Raw genomic sequence first — 20,303 nt, forward strand, 5'->3', positions numbered from 1 at the left:
TCATTTCCTGCCACCCTGTCTTCACAGCTACTTCCTGAAGTTTGAGTCAGTTCCTTCTTAACCTAAAAAACTCATTGCCGACGAGTCAATGCTGGCTCATAGTGACCCTATAGGACAGAGTAGAACTGCCCCGCAGGGCTTCCAAGGCTGTAAATCTTTATGGAATCTGCCACATTTTTCTTCTGCAGAGCAGCTAGTGGGTTCAAACCACTGACCTTTCTGTTAGCAGCTGAGTGCTTAACTGCTGTGCCACCAGGGCTCCTTTCTTTATGCTTAGGGGCTTGACTTTAAAAGGATTAAATGATCCTGTGGTTACTCTTTTGCAAACTTTGAGGAGCATGAGGAAGTGATAGAAAATGCTGCTCTTATTCAGAGTTTATAGTCAGGGAAGCAAAACATTCAACCAGAAAACATGAAGAGAATGCTATAGTACTGCATTTGTGTCCTAAATGTGGTAGGCAGCTGCATCTATTGTAGTAAAGGAATTCAGAGAAGAATTTGGGGTGGGCCATTCCAACTCAGAATTTGGGATGGGCCATTCAACCCCACGTGTGTCAAAGTAGAGCTGTGTGCTCCACAGGGTTTTCAATTACTGAGTTTTTTTTTTTTTTTTTTTTTGGAAGCAGATTGCCAGATCATTCTTCCAAGGAGCCTCTGGTGGACTCAAACCTCCAACCTTTTGGTTAGCAGCCAAGTACGTTAACCATTTCCACCCCCCAGGGACTCGAGGATAGGCTATACTGATCAAGAAACGCTTAGTGGGAAATTGATTTTATGTAGCTCGTGAAGGTTAAGATTGAAAAAGAAACTCTACTTCTACACTGCTTACAGCACTTAAAACTTAAAACTGAGGTTTGCATGTAGTAAATATCCAAAAAACATTGATGCACTCAATGAAATAATAAGGGAAAAACTTATTAGGGGAAAGGAAAGACATGGAGGCAGAAAGGTTCATGGCTTGTTTGCGAGAGTTAGGCATCTGAGCTAATTGTAAAAAGATTTGGTTCCATATAGGAGGAACTTTGAAAGAACCCAATGGTACTGGATGATAGACAGTCTTTGTGGTATTCTGTGTTATTGCTCATCAGGATTTGCTGCTCCCAACAAATTTGAAAACCTAGAGGAAATGGACAAATTTCTAGAAACACATTACCTACTTAAACTAACACAAAATGATGTTGAAAATCTGAACAGACCCATAACAAGAGAAGAGATTGAAAAAGTAATAAATTTTTTTTTTTTTTTCCCAACAACAACAAAAAGAGCCTTGGCCCAAATGGTTCACTGGAGAATTCTACCAAACATTCAGCGAAGAGTTTACACCAGTACTACTCAAACTATTTCAGGACATAGAAAAGGAAGCAACACTTTCAAATGCATTCTATAAGCCAGCACTACCCCGATACCAAAACCAGGCGAAGACACCACAAAAAAAGAAAACTACAGACCAGTATCTCTCATGAATATAGATGCAAAAATTCTCAACAAAATTCTAGCCAATAGAATTCAGCATCATATCAAAAAAATAATACATGACCAAATAGGATTCATACCAGGTATGCAAGGATGGTTCAACATTAGAAAATTAATCAACATAACCCATCACATAAATAAATGGAAAGAGATCATCTCTTTTGATCATCTCAATTGATGCAGAAAAGTTGCTCAACAAAGTCCAACACCCATTCCTGATAAAAATTCTCATTAAGATAGGTATATAAGGGAAATTTGTCAACATAATAATGGGCAACTGTGCAAAACCAATGGCCAACATCATTCTTACTGGAGAGAGGCTGAAAACATTCCCCTAAGAACAGGAACAAGACAAGGATGTCCTTTATCACCATTCCTATTTAACATTGTGCTGGAAGTCCTAGCTAGAGCAATAAGGCAGGAAAAAGAAACAAAGGGCATCCAAATTGGTAATGAAGAAGTTAAATTATCCCTATTTGTGGATGATATGATATATGCATAGAAAACCCAAAAGACTATACAAGAAAACTACTGGAACTAATAGAAAAATTCAGCAGAGTAGCAAGATACAAGATAAACACACAAAAATCAGTTGGATTCCTAAACACCAATAAAAAGAACTATGAAAGGGAAATCAGGAAAGCAACACCATTTACAGTAGACTCTAAAAATATAAAATACTTAGGAATAAATCTAACCAGGGATATAAAAGACCTAACAAAGAAAGCTACAAAACACTACCACGAAAAACCAAAAGAGATCTACATAAATGGAAAAACACACCATGCTCATGGAGAGGTAGACTCAACATTGTAAAAATGACAATTCTACCCAAAGTGATTTACAAATACAATGCAATCTCAATCCAAATACCAACAGCATTCTTTAGAGATGAAAAAACTAATCATTAATTTTACATGGAAAGGGAAGAAGCCCCAGATAAAATAAAGCACTATTGAAGAAAAAGAGTAAAGTAGGACTCACGCTACCTGACCTTAGAACCTACTATACAGCTACGGTAGTCAAAACAGCTTAGTGCTGGTACAAAGACAGATACGTTGCCCAATGGAACAGAATTGAGAACCCAGATGTAAATCCGTCCACCTAATCTTTGACAAGGGTCCAAAGTCCACCAAATGGGAGAAATGGCAGTCTTTTTTAACAAATGGTGCTAGCAAAACTGTATGGCCATCTGCAAAAAAATGAAACAGGAACCATACCACACACCATATACAAAAACTAATTCAAAATGGATCAAAGACCTAAATATAAAGCCAAGAACTATAAAGTTCATAGAAGAAAAAATAGGATCAACTCTAGAGGCTCTAATACATGGCATTAACAGGATACAAACCATAACTAATAACACACAAACTCTAAAAGATAAGCTAGAAAACTGGGATCTTCTAAAAATTAAACACTTATGCTCATCCAAGGACTTCACCAAAAGAATAAAAAGGCAACCTACAGACTGGGGAAAAAAAATTAGCTATTACAAATCCGACAAAGGTCTAATCTCTAAAATCTATAGGAAAATCCAACATCTCTACAACCAGCCAGAATGCTCCTTAGAACCAAGGTTGGTGAGACTATCTCTCACATACTTTGGACATGTTACCAGGAGGGACTAGTCCCTGAGTCCGTGGAGAAGGACATCATGCTCGGTAGAGGCTCAGTGAAAATGAGGAAGACCCTCGGTGAGATGGATTGACGCAGCGGCTGCAACAATGGGCTCAAACATAACGACTGTGAGGATAGCACAGGGCCGGAAGTGTTTCGTTCTGTTGTACATAGGGTAGCTATGGGTTGGGACCAGCTCAACAGCACCTAACAACAGTCAGCTGTATGCTGTTAGAGCTCCCTTTCTCCACTCCAACCCAGAGGGATCTGTAAAGGCCTAATGTTTTCCATTCTGTACCAGACAAGAGTTCTCCCAAGACCATCCCCTGCATATTCTCTGCTCTAATGCTTCATGAACCTCACGCTTTAAGGCCTGGCCTCATTGGTTCAATGGCAGGATGAGATTTCCTCATTCCATCATTCCAGGACCTAGTGGCTAAGGCTGGAAGGACAACATGCAGCTATTACTGATGCTGGCCAGTGAGGAGGCCTGAGTATGTCGAGCTTTCTCCCCATGTATTCACTCCCAGCTACCCCACCCCTACCTTTTCCTCTAAGTACCTTCCTTCTCCAGCATGCAAACACTTGTATACAAGTACCCATATGTTCACATACATGCACACACTACCACAATTCTTCATTCTGAAAATAATTTTATTATTTTACAGTTCTTCAGGAACATTCCTGGGATGATGTGACCAAGGCTTGGTCACCAGAGGACAAAGGATTAGAGCAGAACAGCCAGTCCACCAGTCTTCTCTCTCCTTTGGGTGGTGCGAGCAGCCATGAGACACATCATGTGCACAATAAGGAAAAATAACTAATGGGCAAGTGTGGCGGGGCGGGGTCCAAGGAATAGGCACAACTGGAATTTGATACTGGCTGTCATTCTCAGGCCTAGATTTAAATATCTCATCTTCCCTATATTCTCCTTCCATTTGTCTTAGGTCTCTGTTACCACAGAAGGCTGATGAGCATGGGGCTGAGAAACTGGAATAACCATCACCAACAGCACAGCAGCTTAGCTCTTCAAGAAGCCAGGAGTGGCAGCGTGACCCCTTGTCAGACACTCCTTGGCTGGGGCTCACTGCCTCACCTACGTTGGCCCCTGTTGGCCCCCGGGGCACTGTCTCAGGGTACACATTCAAGGCATGTCCAGATAAGGCAGGAATGAAAAGAATCTGAGCCACACTGTCCATAGCCAATTCTTCCAGCCTTTCAGTGAAAGGTATGGGTTGCTTAACACCTTTTATACACGAGATCAGGGGCATGGGCCACAGGAGCCTATCCCTACAGCCCAGAGTGACACATTCTCATTCCAGATATGTCTGAACAGCCAGGGGAGGAGATGCTGCCCTCCCCTGGGACCCAACAGCTAAAAGCTTGGCCCTGGGGAGTTCTTCAGCTCCCAGCCTATTCTGCAAGAGGCCCAATTCCTGTGAGGTGATGTGTTCACTCCCCAGAGCTTTGTTTATGGCAGTGCCATCTTCCCTATGAAGCGGGAGAAAACATAGAGTCAAATGAGGCAAAAAAAAGTATCAATCAAAATGATACTGGACTTCAAATTATTAGGTTTATTGGAATCACCCTCCTGGCTGAAAAACACCCCTCAGCCTCTTTACGGGACCATAAAAGATGATCAGAGCCCTATAAAATCTGAACAAATACTCAGCTCAACAAAGCAACTGGGGGCCTCCTCAGATTATGCAGATGTGTTTAGGCCTTGGGCAGTAGAAGAAAATAGGCTTGCTTGCTGGTCCCTGTGTATCCGAGGTGTGCACATATCACCACTGCTTTTGCAGGCGTTTTCCATGGAGAGTGGGAGAGTGGGAGAGTGGGAGAGAAAAGTAGAAAGACTGTTCCATTGAAATCGATGGTTCTGACATTAGGGGTGAGAGAATTCCAAGTTCTTAGGTGAGGGGCCCAAAAGATGACAACTAAGTTTATAGATGGCCCGTGAAGCACAGAATAAGCAGGACATGAACCATTAAGAAGTAGATGGCTGCTAGCAGTGGCACTCGGGTCCGGGAATGACACAGCGAACGTAGAACCCGCTTCCATCCAGCACCACTCCGGGTCTGAAAGAAAAATCTGAATGTCAGAGAGTTTCACCCTCTAGGGATATGGCCCTTCTCCTTCCCGAGTAGTCTCGTATTTAAGCAACACTGATCCAACCAGTACAGAAAAAGGTATCCTGGAAGAAAGGTCTCTCAGGGCTGATGGTTCGGCCAATTCCAGCAGGTCCCCCAACCTTCCACACCCTTCCAGTCTTAGGCCTATCAGCTGCTCAATGGCTGGACTTCCGCATATCCTCTCCTTGACTCCTGCCCTCAATTCAGCCAGCCCTGTCTGAGACACAGCACCCTTTCTTTACCTTCCTTATTTTCTTACCCTTCGACAACTGCTGCTTGTAAGGTCTATTAACACATGCTCCTGGGTGCCACAGGAGCCAATGATAGGTGTCCGGACAGAGTCCCATTCACTGTGCTCCAACCTGTGTTGAGAAAAAAGATACCTGGCATTGGTTCCTAGGAGTGAGAGAGAGGCAGATCGGGTGAAGTCTTCCCAGCCATTGTGCCAGGCAATACGGCTCCGTGGACTCCCAGCTAAGGCTGCTACCACAATCCCTGCCCTCCTGCAATGAGTCCATGGCAGGCAGGTTTTTTTCCAGCAACAGTAAAAGGTGGTAATAACTATCATGAATTGACTGCCTCCTACCTATCAGGTGCCACGCTGGGTGCTTTACATATATTTAATCCTCAGGTTTTGAGGTTGGTGTTGTAACCTTCAAAGTTAGGCTTGAAGAGGTTAAACCGCTTGCTCGTGCTGGCACAGTAAGAGGTAGAGCCAGCACTCAAAGCCCAGGTTTGCCTCGAAACCTCATGCTTTTTCTCCCACTAGACCACACCTCAGAGAAACTCATTTAAAAAGATTTTTTTTTTTTAATTTTCTTGTTATCTGTTACATTCATTTTTTAAAAAATTTTTATTGTGCTTTAAGTGAAACTTTACAAACCAAGTCAGTCTCTCATACAAAAATTTACATACACCTTGCTATATAAAAAAAAAAAAAAAATTTTTTTTTTTTATATTCTCCTAGTTGCTCTCCCTAATGAGACAGCACACTCCTTCCCTCTACTCTATTTTCATGTCCATTTGGCTAGCTTCAGACCCCCTCCACCCTCTCATCTCCTCACCAGACAGGAACAGCCCACATAGTCTCGTGTGTCTACTTGAGCCAAGAAGCTCCCCCTTCACCAGTATCATTTTCTATCCCATAGTCCAGTCCAATCCTTGTCTGAAGAGTTGGCTTTGGGAATGGTTCCTGTCTTGGGCTAACAGAAGGTTTGGGGACCATGACCTCCGGGGTCCTTCTAGTCTCAGTCAGACCAATAAGTCTTTTTTTTTTTTTTTACAAGAATGTGGGGTCTGCATCCCACTGCTCTCCTGCTCCCTCAGGGGTTCTCTGTTGTGTTCCCTGTCAGGGCAGCCATCGGTTGTAGCTGGGCACCATCTAGTTCTTCTGGTCTCAGGCTGATGTAGTCTCTGGTTTATGTGGTTCTTTCTGTCTCTTGGGCTCATAATTACCTTGTGTCTTTGGTGTTCTTCATTCTTCTTTGCTCCAGGTGGGCTGAGACCAATTGTTGCATCTTAGATGGCCGCTTGCTAGCATTTAAGACCCCAGACGCCACTCTCCAAAGTGGGATGCAGAATGTTTTCTTAACAGATTTTATTTTGCCAATTGACTTAGATGTCCCCTTAAACCATGGTCCCCAAACCTCCACCCCTGCTGTGCTGGCCTTTGAAGCATTGGGTTTATTCAGGAACCTTCTTTGCTTTTGGTTTAGCCCAGTTGTGCTGACCTCTTCTGTATTCTGTGTTGTCCTTCCCTTCACCTAAAATAATTCTTATCTACTATCTAATTAGTGAAAACTTCTCTCCCTCCCTCCCTCCCCACTCTCATGACCATCAAAGAATATTTTCTTCTCTGTTTAAACTATTTTTTGAGTTCTTATAATAGTGGTCTTGTACAATATTTGTCCTTTTACAACTAATTTCACTCAGCATAATGCCTTCCAGGTTCCTCCATGTTATGAAATGTTTCATGGATTCATCACCGTTCTTTATCGATGTGTAGTATTCCATTGTGTGAATATACCATAATTTATTTATCCATTCATCCGTTGATGGGCACCTTGGTTGCTTCCATCTTTTTGCTATTCTAAACAGTGCTGCAATGAACATGAGTGTGCATATATCTGTTCGTGTAAAGGCTCTTATTTCTCTAGGATATATTCCAAGGAGTGGGATTGTTGGATCATATAGTAGTTCTATTTCTAGTTTTTTAAGGAAGCGCCAAATCAATTTCCAAAGTGGCTGTACCATTTTACATTCCCATCAGCAGTGTATAAGTGTGCCAGTCTCTCTACAACCTCTCCAACATTTATTATTGTGTTTTTTGGATTAATGCCAGCCTTGTTGGAGTGAGATGGAATCTCATTGTAGTTTTGATTTGCATTTCTCTAATGGCTAAAGATTGTGAGCATTTCCTCATGTATCTGTTAGCGGCCTGAATGTCTTCTATAGTGAAGTGCCTGTTCATATCTTTTGCCTATTTTTTAATTGGATTATTTGACTTTTTATAGTTGAGTTTTTGCAGTACCATATAGATTTTAGAGATCAGACGCTGATCGGAAATGTCATAGCTAAAAACTTTTTCCCAGTCTGTAGGTAATCTTTTTACTCTTTTGGCGAAGTCTTTGGAGGAGCATAGGTGTTTGATTTTTAGGAGCTCCCAGTTATCTAGTTTCTAAAAAGTTTTTTAAAAAAATTTGTTAACGACTGATAAGCAAAAACATCCAAGAAGGAGTTCTGTGGGATTTGCAGAACTAAACTGAACTGTCAGCAGTCTTCGCTGCTTTCTGCTCCATTTTTGTACCAATTTGTCTATTTATTTAATACTGGAACTTCTCCATTTAATGAACTTCTCCTTTTAACTAGCTGCCTTTATCCTCTCAATGGTTTCTCCCAAAAATACTAACTGTATCAAAGGAGATGCAGGTAACATAGCACATTCGATGAAGCATTTGCCTGTAGGGAGGCACTTTTTAATTGCGGTGGGGAGGGTGGAGTTCCACCGAGGTTTTCTTCCACTGAAGGCATATCAATTAGCCTGGTCCTCCTGGCCTCTCTTTGCAGACCACACGCTTTTCTCCACGAGAAAAGGAATGCCTTAATCTGATGTGTGCATTTAGAAAGAGAACTGAGTGTGCACAGCCTAGCTCCTTCCTCCCTCTTTTCCTCTTGAGAGCTGGGCTGGCTGCACAGTACACTTTCTGTGTCTACTCCTGCATGCGATAAGCTTCTCAGGGGAAGCCCTGATCTGGGCCAGCATGGTCTCTTACTAAAGTAAACTCTGCAAAAGCCAGAGCCCGTGGAAGGCAGAAACCCGTCAGAGAAGGAAACTCAAATATTTTCCACTAATAGAGAGCGATAGAAAAGTGGTAAGACTGTACTCTGTCAAAGGCTGAAAACTGGTGAGATCCAGAAAACCAAGGCAGTCTTATGGAGTTCTGGCTCTCACAGGTGTCGCTGTATATGGGTATGTCTGTCGGCTTCTGCAGGCTGGCCTGAGGATGAGCTGTCTGTAGGCGGTGGTACGACGAACAGGACTGGCTGCTCCGAAATTGCAAGCTACCAAGTTCTGCATACACAGGAGGTTCTACCAGTAAATGTGAGTACCAGGCCTAGGCAGGCAGCACCGCAGCAGCTTCCCCAGTGCCCACTCTGCACCAAGGCCAACAGGATTGTGCAGAGGCTAACCACGGATTAATGCGGCCTAACGTGGCTTGTCCACAGGCCCCGCTCCCCCCTCTCTGTGCAGTCTCAAGCTGGCCTGGGACAGATTACTGCACACGAGGGGGATATCCTCCCAAAGGGTCAGGTTTCACGGGTCTAAACAATTCCACGTGATGGCAGGAACAGCCATGGGTACGCAGGCCTGAGAATGCCCAGCAGAGACGGTGAAGACTGCGCTGCGTCCTGATGGGGCCCACCCTCAAAGACACACACCAAGGCCCAAAGGGGGACGAAGGTTAAGAAGTGGTGAACGTGCTGCATGGGAAGGAATGTATCCCAAATAAGGCCCAGATCTGGGATGACTGAGGATGCCACCTCTGCGAATTTCTGAACTTGGCAAGAAGGCATTAATATCACAGATTCCACTCTCGGAGGGAAGAGCTAATATTACCTAGGTGGCTTTTCTCCCTGAACGTGGTCAAAGTTAAGGCCTGCTTTTAATGCTTCTTTCCATATAAAGGGACATCCAACAGCAAAACATCTGCAGCCACTCTCCACCTCCTCCTCCTCAGAGTAGGTCTCCTGACCGGTGAGTCTGAGGTAAAGAACTGGGGATGAGGTGTGCTCTGCTCCTCCATAATCACTCTGGGAGCAAACTGCTCACGAAGTGCAACTTGCTCTGCTGCTCCAACGCTCCAGAGTTTACAATGGCAGGTTCTTCTCCCGGGAGGGAAGCCCACTCTCGATCAATACTGCCTGGGACTCACTCCAAGGGGGAGTGCAGGCTTAGGAAGCAGATGTGTCAGCCAATCAAAAGCTACATTCTTTCCATATAAGCTTTACAAAGTAATCTTTCAATTTCCCATATGTTTCAATCTTCTAAAAATTTTTTTTTTCAATTGATTCAGATCTCAGATAGAAAATGGGGTTGCTATTTATTTGGCCTTCTGAAGAACCTAACATCTACCTCATCTGGTTAATGTTGGGATAAAATATCTTCCATAGCTTATTTCACATAGTATGAATTAAGCCAAGAAAGATATCTTACTTTATCCCAACAATAACCAGATGAGGTAGATGTTACAAGATGTGCAATAAGCTGTCAACAACTGGTAGCTATTATTATTTTCTAAGAACGACTGCGGTGGAAGGTAAGGGCCTCCTGGACCCAAAAGTGCAGCGTTCTCTTGTGTGACCACAATGACCCTAAGCTCCGTACAGTATCCATCTCAAGACAAAAACACGGTCGGAAGTCTGGCTGCTGAAATGCACGTGGGTACATATTCATCACGTACGATTAGAAAGTATCAGAAGTGAATACAGGCTCTCTCCCTCCATGCTTTACCTCCTGATTTCCTCCTCGGCTGCGGAAAGTGCGGTCTCAGCAGCCACTCTTTGGTCTCGCTCTTCTTCCAGCAGCTTCCTTAACTCGCTCACCTCCTGTTTAGTGTTGCACAGTTGCTGCTGGGCTTCAGAAATGCTTCGGATAAAAGGCAAACAAACAGCATCACTAAATGCAGAAGACAGTTGCTGAGAAGTGGGATGCCAAGTCTTCAAGAGGTCTTCATAAGGTTATAAAGCAGGAAAACGTACCGAAGCATGTAGGAACACAACGGATATTTTAAAAGCATCGCTGTACAGAGATTAAATAAAGCTGCCGAAAGCGCGTTATGAGCTTTTGGGGACTGAACATCTCTTAACATTACAGTGGTGTGCTCGTGTTGGAGTTTTTGCTTTATAAACTTTTCACACACAATGTCTTAGTCAGTAACGTACTACTCAATCCTCACATCAATTCTGTGAGACCAAGGAGACAATGAGACATATTAAATGCAGACAGTGGACTCCAGTTCCATGTAGATCACCACCCACATTTCTGTATCTGTAGCACATGCCCCAGGGTGAGAGTCCTCTCCCCTACCTCGGTTGTGGCTCCCTCGGTTCCTCAGAATCACTCTTTCTGCGAGCGCCATTCTTCTCCTGGGGAGCTCCTGGAGCAACATATAGAGTGGGTGGCGCCTAGAAGAATAAGCTCAGTGAATCAGTGATGAAAGCTTCTATGGAACTGTACGTGGGCAAAATGAAAACTCACTTAACACTGGAGAGAATGAAAAATCTTGGGGCGGAATAGTCCCACCTACAGTTTTCATCTAGTTCAGATCTAGAAGGTGAGAATCCTCTTTGCAAGTAGATTAATTCTCTACCTGAAACTCTTGCCTTGATTTTACTCCAGACTCTCATCCTTGAAAGCTTATAAGTTTAAAGGCTTAAACCCTGGTGGCGTAATGGTTAAGTGCTACAGCTGCTAACCAAAGGGTCGGCAGTTTGAATTCGCCAGGCGCTCCTTGGAAACTCTATGGGGTAGTTCTACTCCGTCCTATAGGGTTGCTGAGTCGGAATCGACTCGAGGGCACTGGGGCACTGGGTTATCAAAGTCTGCTTCCCCCTAGTGGAGGCTCATGGATTTCCAGAAGCTACTCTGATCCTTCCCTTGCTTGGCCTTACATGTCCAAACCCCCCATCTTCCTTAAATGTCCAATTTATTGCCATACTAACTCTCAGTCTCTTCCAACTTCAAGTGCCCGCCTATTTGACGCTATCGGTAGCTCTGCCTCATTTGATTTCTCAGGTCCACACCTTCCTACGGATTTATTTCTTGAAGCAAAATCAAACACTGTCTTAATTTCAGAGTCCTAAAAGCCTGTCATCACTGTTTTCCCTTCACTGTGTGATTTCTCTCTCAGCAACTCACTCATCTTTTTCTTCTAATCCTTTCACTCTATGATTTTTTTTGATTCCCACCTCCATTACCGCTCTCCTCCCTCTTCGTTCCCACTTTCTTCCATCACATCTAATTAATCGTCAGCCTGAACCCTCTTCAGTGTTGTTCCTTATGCGTTATTACTTGTGCTCGATTTCATAACACTTTTCCCAGCCTCTCATTTTCTTACCGCCCGCAGCTCTTGAATTTGCTTCTCCAAAACCGCACAGTGATTAAACAGGTCGCTGCAGTGCTGCTGGGTCTCACGAAGACTCTGAGTGGTGTCGCACAGCTGAATTGAAAGGGTATCTTTCTCTTCGAGCAGCTGAGAGAACTGCAACAAAGAGGACAGGATAAGCACCATCCTACAGAACTGCTTTACAAGAAGCACCAAGTGCTTAGGCTAACTGTCCTGAGTTTTTGGGACCTAATGTCTTTTTATGAAGGACCCGTATTTCAACAGTAGCAACAACAGCACTGTGTCTTCCTTGAAAATAAGAAAACTCAGAATTTTTTCAGCTGAGAAACAAAAATAATTCTAGAGCAGTAGCAGGAAACTTTTTTTACATCGTGCCCAATCCATTAACTGAAAAACCAGGAAGTAAGCAATCTAATACGACAGCCTACCCCAGATATATAAGAGGAGGAAGACAGTAACTTGGGCCCAAGTTTAAGTTACTAACAATTGACTATAATCACCAGAGCTCAATATGGCTGTGGACAGAGTTGTCACCTAAAAATTCATACAATAACATTCCTGGGCAGATTCCTCGAGGCCACAGAGAGTTAGAAGTTACCAAGAGAGTAGCATAAACTGATTTTGGATACACGGTAGGAGAGAAAAGCAGAATAAATCATAACAGGCCTAGGCACACATACGAAACTGTATTGGAAGCATAGATTCTCAGGTGGAGAACATATTTATAGTCACTGAAAGCAGGATTCTCCTCTACTACATGAATGACATGTAGTTATTCAGTCGTTCCTTGTACATGGTCAGTGTCAGGGAGCTCACGACCTGAAAAACCGCCCCACGCCATTTTTACCAAGACAAAACCAGATTGTTGTTTTTTATAGTGAATAAAAAATTTACCCACTGTAGCTTCCACTCATTGATTTGACTTCGGTCCTCTGGAACTATAATTCTGATTCCCCTCTCACAGACTGTCAAGTTTTTAAATTTAGTTATGATTAACACCCAGGTACACTAATAACCACAGAAGTGTCTCACCAAAGACGACCTACACTGTGTGAGAAGACACTGGTGTAACCGGCTGCGTACTTGGCCTTCTTCTTCAGTACTCTTTCTTATGAGGATTCTGGGGTGAACGTTTATATACAAAAGTTGAGTCAAACGATGTTTTAGAGAAGAGAAGATAAATAGTTTTCTAGAAACACTCCAGGAAAGGACATTTGATGCATTCAGAAAATTAGAACACAAGAACCCACACGGTATAACAAAAATATTTGCACAACCAGAATGAAAAGCACAAAAATAACCTTATATCTGAAGAGCGGTTTTTAGTTTACAAAGCATTTTCACAAGTATCGTCTTATCTGAAAGACAGAAAAAGGGCTTCTGTCCCTGTTTACAAAAAGAGATAAACAAGGAGTAGTGATGTGCCTGAGCTCGTGTGGCTATCAGATGTAGCACTCAGCACAGTCCTTCGCCCCCGTGCTACCACTCCATCTACTACCTGATCACGTCCTACTCTGGGAAGCTAAGCAAGTTACGGGGTTTTTTGGGGGGTGGGGAATATTTAGTAAAGGCCCTTGAGAAACAAAACTAATTTGATGGCAGAGGTAGCTGGGCACAATGACAACTCCTGGGTTCTGAGATGGGGAAGAGCATGATTCCCTCCTAACACAAGAAGATGTTAATTTTCCTGGTCACAATGAACAGCCTAAGCCACACAAAAGCAAACCAAACCAAATATCCCTTCGTGTTGAAACGAAATCCTGGAAGTTTTTCCTTAGCATACCCTACACGAGAAAGCGCAGACTTGTAAAGCTCATTCGAAGCAGGGTCTAATTGCTAATAATAAGCCAACCTGGATAATGTTTGCATTATTTTGTCTAGGATAAACATAAGTCCCTCGAGCTTAGGGGCTGGCAAACTACGATAGGGGACTACTGCTTGTTTTTGTAAATAAGGCTTTATTGGAATGAAGCCACACCCATTCATTCATGTATTATCTGACCACTTTTGTGCTACAACTCCAGAGGTGAACAGTTGTGACAGAGACCACAAGGCCAACAAGCCAGGAATATCTGCCATCTGGGCCTTTAAGGAAAAGTATGGTGATCCTCACTCTAATGAGCTATTGTATTTCATTGTTTATACACTTGAAAAATTAGAGTGGGCAGTGGTGGTCCAGCGATAGAATTCCTGCCTTCTCTGCGGGAGTCCTGGGTTCAGTTCCCGGCCGATGTATCCCATGCACAGCTACCACCTGTCTGCCAGTGGAGGCTTGTGTGTGTCCATGATGCAGGGCTTCTGGATTAAGACACACTAGGAGGAAAGGCCTGGCAATCTACGTCCGAAAATCAGCCAGTGAAAACCCTGTGGATCCAACTCAAAGAATGTAACCAATGTCACTGAGTTGCACGTATAGAAACCGTGGAATCGGTGTCTGTTTTGCTGTGTATAGTCTCAACAACAATAAAATTAAGAAAAAAAAAAAATGACCCTATGAATCACAACAGTCTGATCCTATCATGCGGATGGCACAGGACCAGGCGGTATCTTGTTTTGTTGTGCATAGGGTTGCCATTAGTTGGGGGGTCATCTCAATGGCAGCTAACAACAACGAAAATGAAATAGAAGGAAACAACCGAGACTATATTATACTTAGTAATTACTCCTCTCAGGTTTTTAAGTTTCTAGGACACTTCTAGCATTACAGACTAATATCCAACCATGCTGGTAGAAATTACATATAAAGTCTGAGCATCCGAGGAAAGAATTAGGACAGCAGCTTTGGGAGGAGTCATTCTATGCTGACAGCCTGTCTACTTTGAGCTCATTCTGGGGCCCAGGAAGCAATTCTCTGAGCTGGCACTCACTTGGCATGAAGTTCTAAGCTCACTGGGTTGTGAACTTCACAAGGGACCACGTGTACCCTATGTGGCCAGGCTCATAGAGGGCAAATAATAGTTACCTGTTCAATGAATGAATTAATGAGACTCGGGATGGAGACTCTGTTCTTGGAGTTGACTGTCACCATCACCAGAATGACGGTGACCTAAAGCAGTGTTTCTCAAACTTTTATTATGTGATATATGAATTTTATCTCAATAAAGCTGTTAGAAACACACAACCCAGAGCCCAGACATAAATATACATAACTGAAAACTAAAGTTTCTCAAAACAAGACGTATACTTTATTACGTACACTCTGGTATTTTCAATCTCTTATTGTGTTTTGTAAAAAACACTGGTCGCACTCTTTGTACTAGCCCCAAACTGAAAAACCCAATCATCCTTCAACAGTAGAATAGAGAAATTATGGTATATGGCCAAAACGCAATATTATACAGCATGAGAACGGAAAAACTACAACTATAAGCAACATAGACCAATCTGATTAAATGAAGCAACACAAAAAGAGAAGACATGATTCCATTTAAGCATTCAAAGCGGATGTTAGAGAACAGAAGAGGACACAAGGAACATCTAGGGTTCTGGTAATGTCCTGATTCTAGAGCTGGTGCTGGTTATACAGGGGTCTTCACTTTGTGAAAATATACCATGCTATCCTTATGACTTGTGTATTTTTGCTGTATGTTACTTCAAGAAAACATTTCTATTGAGATTTCTTTACCTACTAATAGCGCAGAATTGCAGTTTAAAACACTGTCCTAGAAAGACAAATGCCCAGGGTGATTCACAATCTAAAGTTCAGGAGAACAAAGGTAAAAGGGCTGCCATGCCACTTAGTTTACAGAAAAAAAGGTGGGCTACAGGGGCTATGGAGGGTAGAATGTTCTGGAAGTGGCTGGCTGGCTGGGAGAAGAACTGGTTGGGCGCTGCTCTGGAACCCGTCTGAAAATTCCTGGACAAATTCCCCAACAAAGGATTTGGAATTTTACCATCAGCGATTCATTCGGATCAACAAACCTTTAAAAACGCAAATTTCTCTGCCAATGTTACTAGTGCTAACAGTCTCTGACATTTTAGAGTCAATTAGTTGAATTTAACAACATTTAGTAAGTACTTTCTACATATGTCAGGAACTGTGCTTTTCCACAGGCATTACCACATTTACCTCAGACTGGCCTCCTCCTAATAATACCTTGGGCGAGTTACTTAAAGTAATACCTCAGGGCCTTAATACCTCCGTGACAATAACCTACTGAGCTTTATTATTTTTGGATGAGCTCATGAGAAACCTGTATACACATGAGACATTTTGCATGTAATCTCTGGACATTCACAGCTCACCTCAAAGCCAATCTTTGAACTCCAGAGTCTGACTGATTTCTCGAGTCCCTTTTAGTTCTAACATGAACTACCTAGGTGGTTCCATTAAAAAGGGCAGAAGTAGGAGAGATACCACTGCAGAATACTTTGACTAGTGAGAAGGCAATAGGAGGACACTGATTGAGCAGGGTGGTCGGTGAAGAAGGAGAAGGAGCCAAATAATGAAAGAGAAATGAAGACAGAGATGTGAGAAAGCATCCAAGAATAATTTTCTTTAATCCTGATGTCAAAGTGGCTCTTCCTTTAGAAATAGGTCCCATCTACTCCAGCATGCTTTCCTAGAGTGTCTGGAGTGGCAAGGCTGGGGTATGGAAAAAAGAAAACTGGCTTCTTTAGTTCCACTCAATGAGGACGCCTACAAATGGAGCAGAATGAAGAACAGACATCTCACCCCGACCCCTGTTACCTAACCACACCTCGAAAGCGTCCCTCTTCCTTCCTAAGACTCCCCTACCTATTGCATACTTGTGGGAAATATAGAGGAGCTTGTTGGCAGATTTGGGGGAGCTTTCTTGACCTGAGCAATGGGGAGCAATGCTGGGAAGGATAGCTTTCCAAAGGAGCTGGCTTTTCACTGTTATAGTCCAGGTTTCTCCAAATCATTCCCAGAGGCTCTCAAAGGGCAAGGAACGGGAATGACCCGATGTTCAGTGCTTTGGGGAGAGCAACTCAAGTTCTGAAAAGGGTAAATAATCTATACCTTAAGGTATGTGACAGCTGGAGTCTAGCTGGAATCAGCTTCTACTTACTTTTTGTCTGTAGTCATGAATAAGAAATCAAGTTCCAGTCTAGCAGGGACACTCACCTTGCTCTTCAGTTGCTGAATTCTTAATTCCTTTTGGTGAATTTCCTTTAAACTGTCATTGACCTGGGCCTTGAGAAGTTCTGTCTCATAAGCCAGGTTTTGTGACCCATCTAGGGACGCTGATGTCTCTGGGGATGCCTGCCAGGATACAAGCATTGGTGAGATTCCCTCTACGATTTATCATGTTTAATTCCTTCCCTGGACAAACCTTGTCCACCCCACAGAAATAATTAGATGACTTATCTAGTAGTGGCAGGTGGGCACCTGCAGGGGCTGATGTTTCCTGGGCAGTGGGGACCTGTGAGGAGTGATCGGCATTGAAATTACTCACCTGTCTTTGGTACTGTACTTTGAGGTTCTGAGTCTGGGGGGAAGAAGCCCTCAGTTCCCTCACAAGGTTCTGCAGATGACTAAGCTGCTGATCCTTATCTGAGAGAGCCATGAGGTACTGCTCCTTCATACTCCTCTCATGCACTTCCCAAGAACTCTTCTCCATCCTACAAAGAACGTGAAAGGATCTCAGGAAAAAATACACTTGTGAGGCCAAGGTGAACCATTCCATATGCAAAGCACGATTACAGGCAGAACCAATGTGGTAAAGAAAACACCTAATCAGAGTGAAACTTATAAACAGAATTGTGCACTAAGATGATGGAGCCAAAGAAAAAAGATTCAACTGGCAAGACTGGGTGCAAGCAGTACTTTGTGAAAAGCTGGCATCTGGCTGAACCTTGAACAATTCAGTAGGACTTCCATAACGGGGAAAACATTCCAGGTTCAAGGAACAAACTGAGCAAAAGGCACAAGTATGAATGCATATGGTATGGACAGTGTGTAGAGTAGATATGGTGGGAAATGAGGGTGGAGAGGAATGAGGTCCGGTCATGTGGGGCATTAAATGCTCACTGTGTAAGCAATGGGAAATGACTGTCAATTTTTCAGAAGGGCAGTACCTCGATACAGTATAAACACCACGGATACGGGAATGAAGCTCTAGAGTCTGAAGGATCGAGGCTCAATGCTGCCTATTATCATAGAGTAGGTGTGAGACCCAGAGTAAAGGTTACTTCATTAAGCTCCTTGAGCCTCAACAGTAAAATGGGAATAATCTACTCATTAGGATTCTTGTGAAAATTAAATGAATATTACATGTCATGTAACAAACATAGAGCCTGGCACTTAGTAAACACTCATAAATTAGCTGCTGTTACTTCTATTTATTTATTCCTTGAATCTAGTCAAGAGGAAGGCTTCTATCTGATCCCAGTTCATTTTTTTGAACTACCAAAAACTGCCATTGTTCTTCAGGCCTACTTCTCCCTACCCCATACTCTGAAAAAACTAGGATTGAAATCAAATTTCTGCAGCATTTCTTCATTTTCAATAGCACCAATGTCTCTGTCTTCCCAAAAAGTACACAGTTTGCTTGAATTACCTCTGACCTTTCTGTCTTTCTCTCTAGAAATAAGGTAAGATGGTCTCTTCTTTTCTAACTGACACTTACCTATTATGAAATCATCCTGTTGTGCTCAGACGTGGCTTGGGTTACAGTCATAGTTACTGTTACTCGAATTTTTTTCAGACATGCAGAATTAACTCTTAGAAACTAAAACAAGTTTTTATCACAAGGCTACAATATGCAAAAGGCACAGGGATGTTTCTAGAACACTTTCTTTGAAATATTTGTCTGTGAAAACTGAGCGAGAACAAGAAAGAGCGGGTATAAGGGGGTGCGTGAGAAAAATCATAATCTTTTATAAAACACTTCAAGCTGCCATTTTTGGGGGGGAAGAATGCACAAGTGGTCATGGTATGGAAGGAGACCCTCAGCAGAGAATGGAGGCTAAAGGACAAACACAGTTACTTAATGGAAGTCCGCCTGAGGGAAGGTTATACCTCATTTACTCCCTTAAGAGAGCACAGGAACCAGTAGCCACAAGTAGAAGGGAAAGGTTATGATACAAATCTAGAGTCTCCTGATAAGACAATCACAGGGTCAAGGGAATCTTGACTAAGATGTCCCAGCTTCTTCATGTCGGCAAAGTTCATTTTTCCCGAGCACTTCAAGAGCAAAAGGCAGGGAATCTTAAAGATATTCAGATAAAGAAGCTGGTCCTAAAATCAGTGAAGCAAATCTATCTATTTGCTTTTTCCTTCTAAAAGTGAAGTAAAATGTTCCCCTTTCATTCTTGTAATATACTCACATCTACTTGGTATATAATTTTACTTATCTTCAAAGTAGCTACAATGTGGAAGGTAAAGAAAGAAAAGCCAAGAGAAAGGTAGAAAGAGAAAATAGGAAAAAAAAAAATCAATAGACAAGGAATCATTTTTTCTCCTTCTCTTTCTTTTTCAGTTTCCTGAGGGTCAACCTTATCTATAAGGAAATTAGCCTTTCAGGTTGTATTTTTAATCTCTGCAATCTTCATCATTTGGACAAGAAATGTGCTCTTGTGTTATCTGGGGAAGTTGTCAGCTCCTTGCAATGAGCTTGATATACTTTGACTTTTATGCAAGTTTATAAGATGTTAAATACAAAATTTTTTAGATGTAATTTTACTCTATAAACTTTAAATTGCTAATTTCTAAAAAGCGGTCTGTTCTATAAACTTTGCTTAAGGTTTATTTATATCATGTTAGTAAAGTAAACACCACCATCTGTCAGTTTGTCGTACTGTGGTGGCTTGCGTGTTGCTGTGATGCTGAAAGCAATTCCACTGGTATTTCCAACACCAGCAGGGTCATCCATGGTTTCAGCAGAGCTTCCAGACTAAGAAAGACTAGGAAGAAAGGCCTGGTGATCTTTGTACAAAAACTGGCCAAAGAAAATCTTATAAATCACAACAGAATACTATCCTGACCACTTGCTTTGGACACATCGTTAGAAGGGATCAATGGCTGGAGAAGGACATCATGTTTGGAGAAGTACAGGGAGGGTGAGGGATGTCCTTGGTGTGATAGGCTGGCACAACAGCCACGACAATGGACTAGAACATGTCAGCTACTGTGAGGAGGATGAGTAGGCAACATTTCACTCTGTTGTACATAAGTCACAATGAGTCCGAGTAGATTTGACACACGCCCAATCTGTCCCTCTGTCCTTCTACCCATCGCTCATACCTATCCAGGATTTGTAAAGGGATAAATCTCCCGTGCCTCAACATGAAGAGCTCTCTTATGCTTATTTATGATGCTATATTTGTCATCTTGGCAGCCCTCTGTAAGCTGGATGGGAATCCAGACTCCACATTGCAGTCTCTGTACTCTTTGCCTCTTGTCCTCTGGCATGTGAAGAGTTGAAGGGACAAAGCAGGCGCTACGTGATCAGTGGCACTTTCCAACCTTATAAGCCTTGGATTCGAT

The 20,303-nt window shown here is 42.7% G+C and overlaps 1 protein-coding gene across 8 annotated transcripts in view; it reads right to left on the minus strand.

The window, feature by feature from the left end:
• Positions 1-3,746: 3,746 nt before the first annotated feature.
• GOLGB1 (golgin B1) overlaps positions 3,747-20,303 on the minus strand; it is an 81,051-nt gene continuing 64,494 nt past the window's right edge. For 5 of the 8 annotated variants that reach the window (XM_049877712.1, XM_049877695.1, XM_049877674.1 and 2 more), the window contains 7 exons: positions 17,272-17,437; positions 16,941-17,078; positions 11,843-11,986; positions 10,813-10,910; positions 10,237-10,371; positions 5,485-5,587; positions 3,747-5,171 (listed from right to left, as the gene is read on the minus strand). In XM_049877712.1, coding sequence (XP_049733669.1) covers positions 5,037-5,171; positions 5,485-5,587; positions 10,237-10,371; positions 10,813-10,910; positions 11,843-11,986; positions 16,941-17,078; positions 17,272-17,437 — 919 coding nt within the window. In that variant the 3' untranslated portion in view covers positions 3,747-5,036. The remainder of the gene's footprint in view (positions 5,172-5,484; positions 5,588-10,236; positions 10,372-10,812; positions 10,911-11,842; positions 11,987-16,940; positions 17,079-17,271; positions 17,438-20,303) is intronic. The other 3 variants (XM_049877721.1, XM_049877685.1, XM_049877703.1) reach the window with 2 other exon arrangements.

This window comes from Elephas maximus, chromosome 1 (genome assembly GCF_024166365.1).
Source record: "Elephas maximus indicus isolate mEleMax1 chromosome 1, mEleMax1 primary haplotype, whole genome shotgun sequence".
NCBI classification, from domain to species: domain Eukaryota; kingdom Metazoa; phylum Chordata; class Mammalia; order Proboscidea; family Elephantidae; genus Elephas; species Elephas maximus.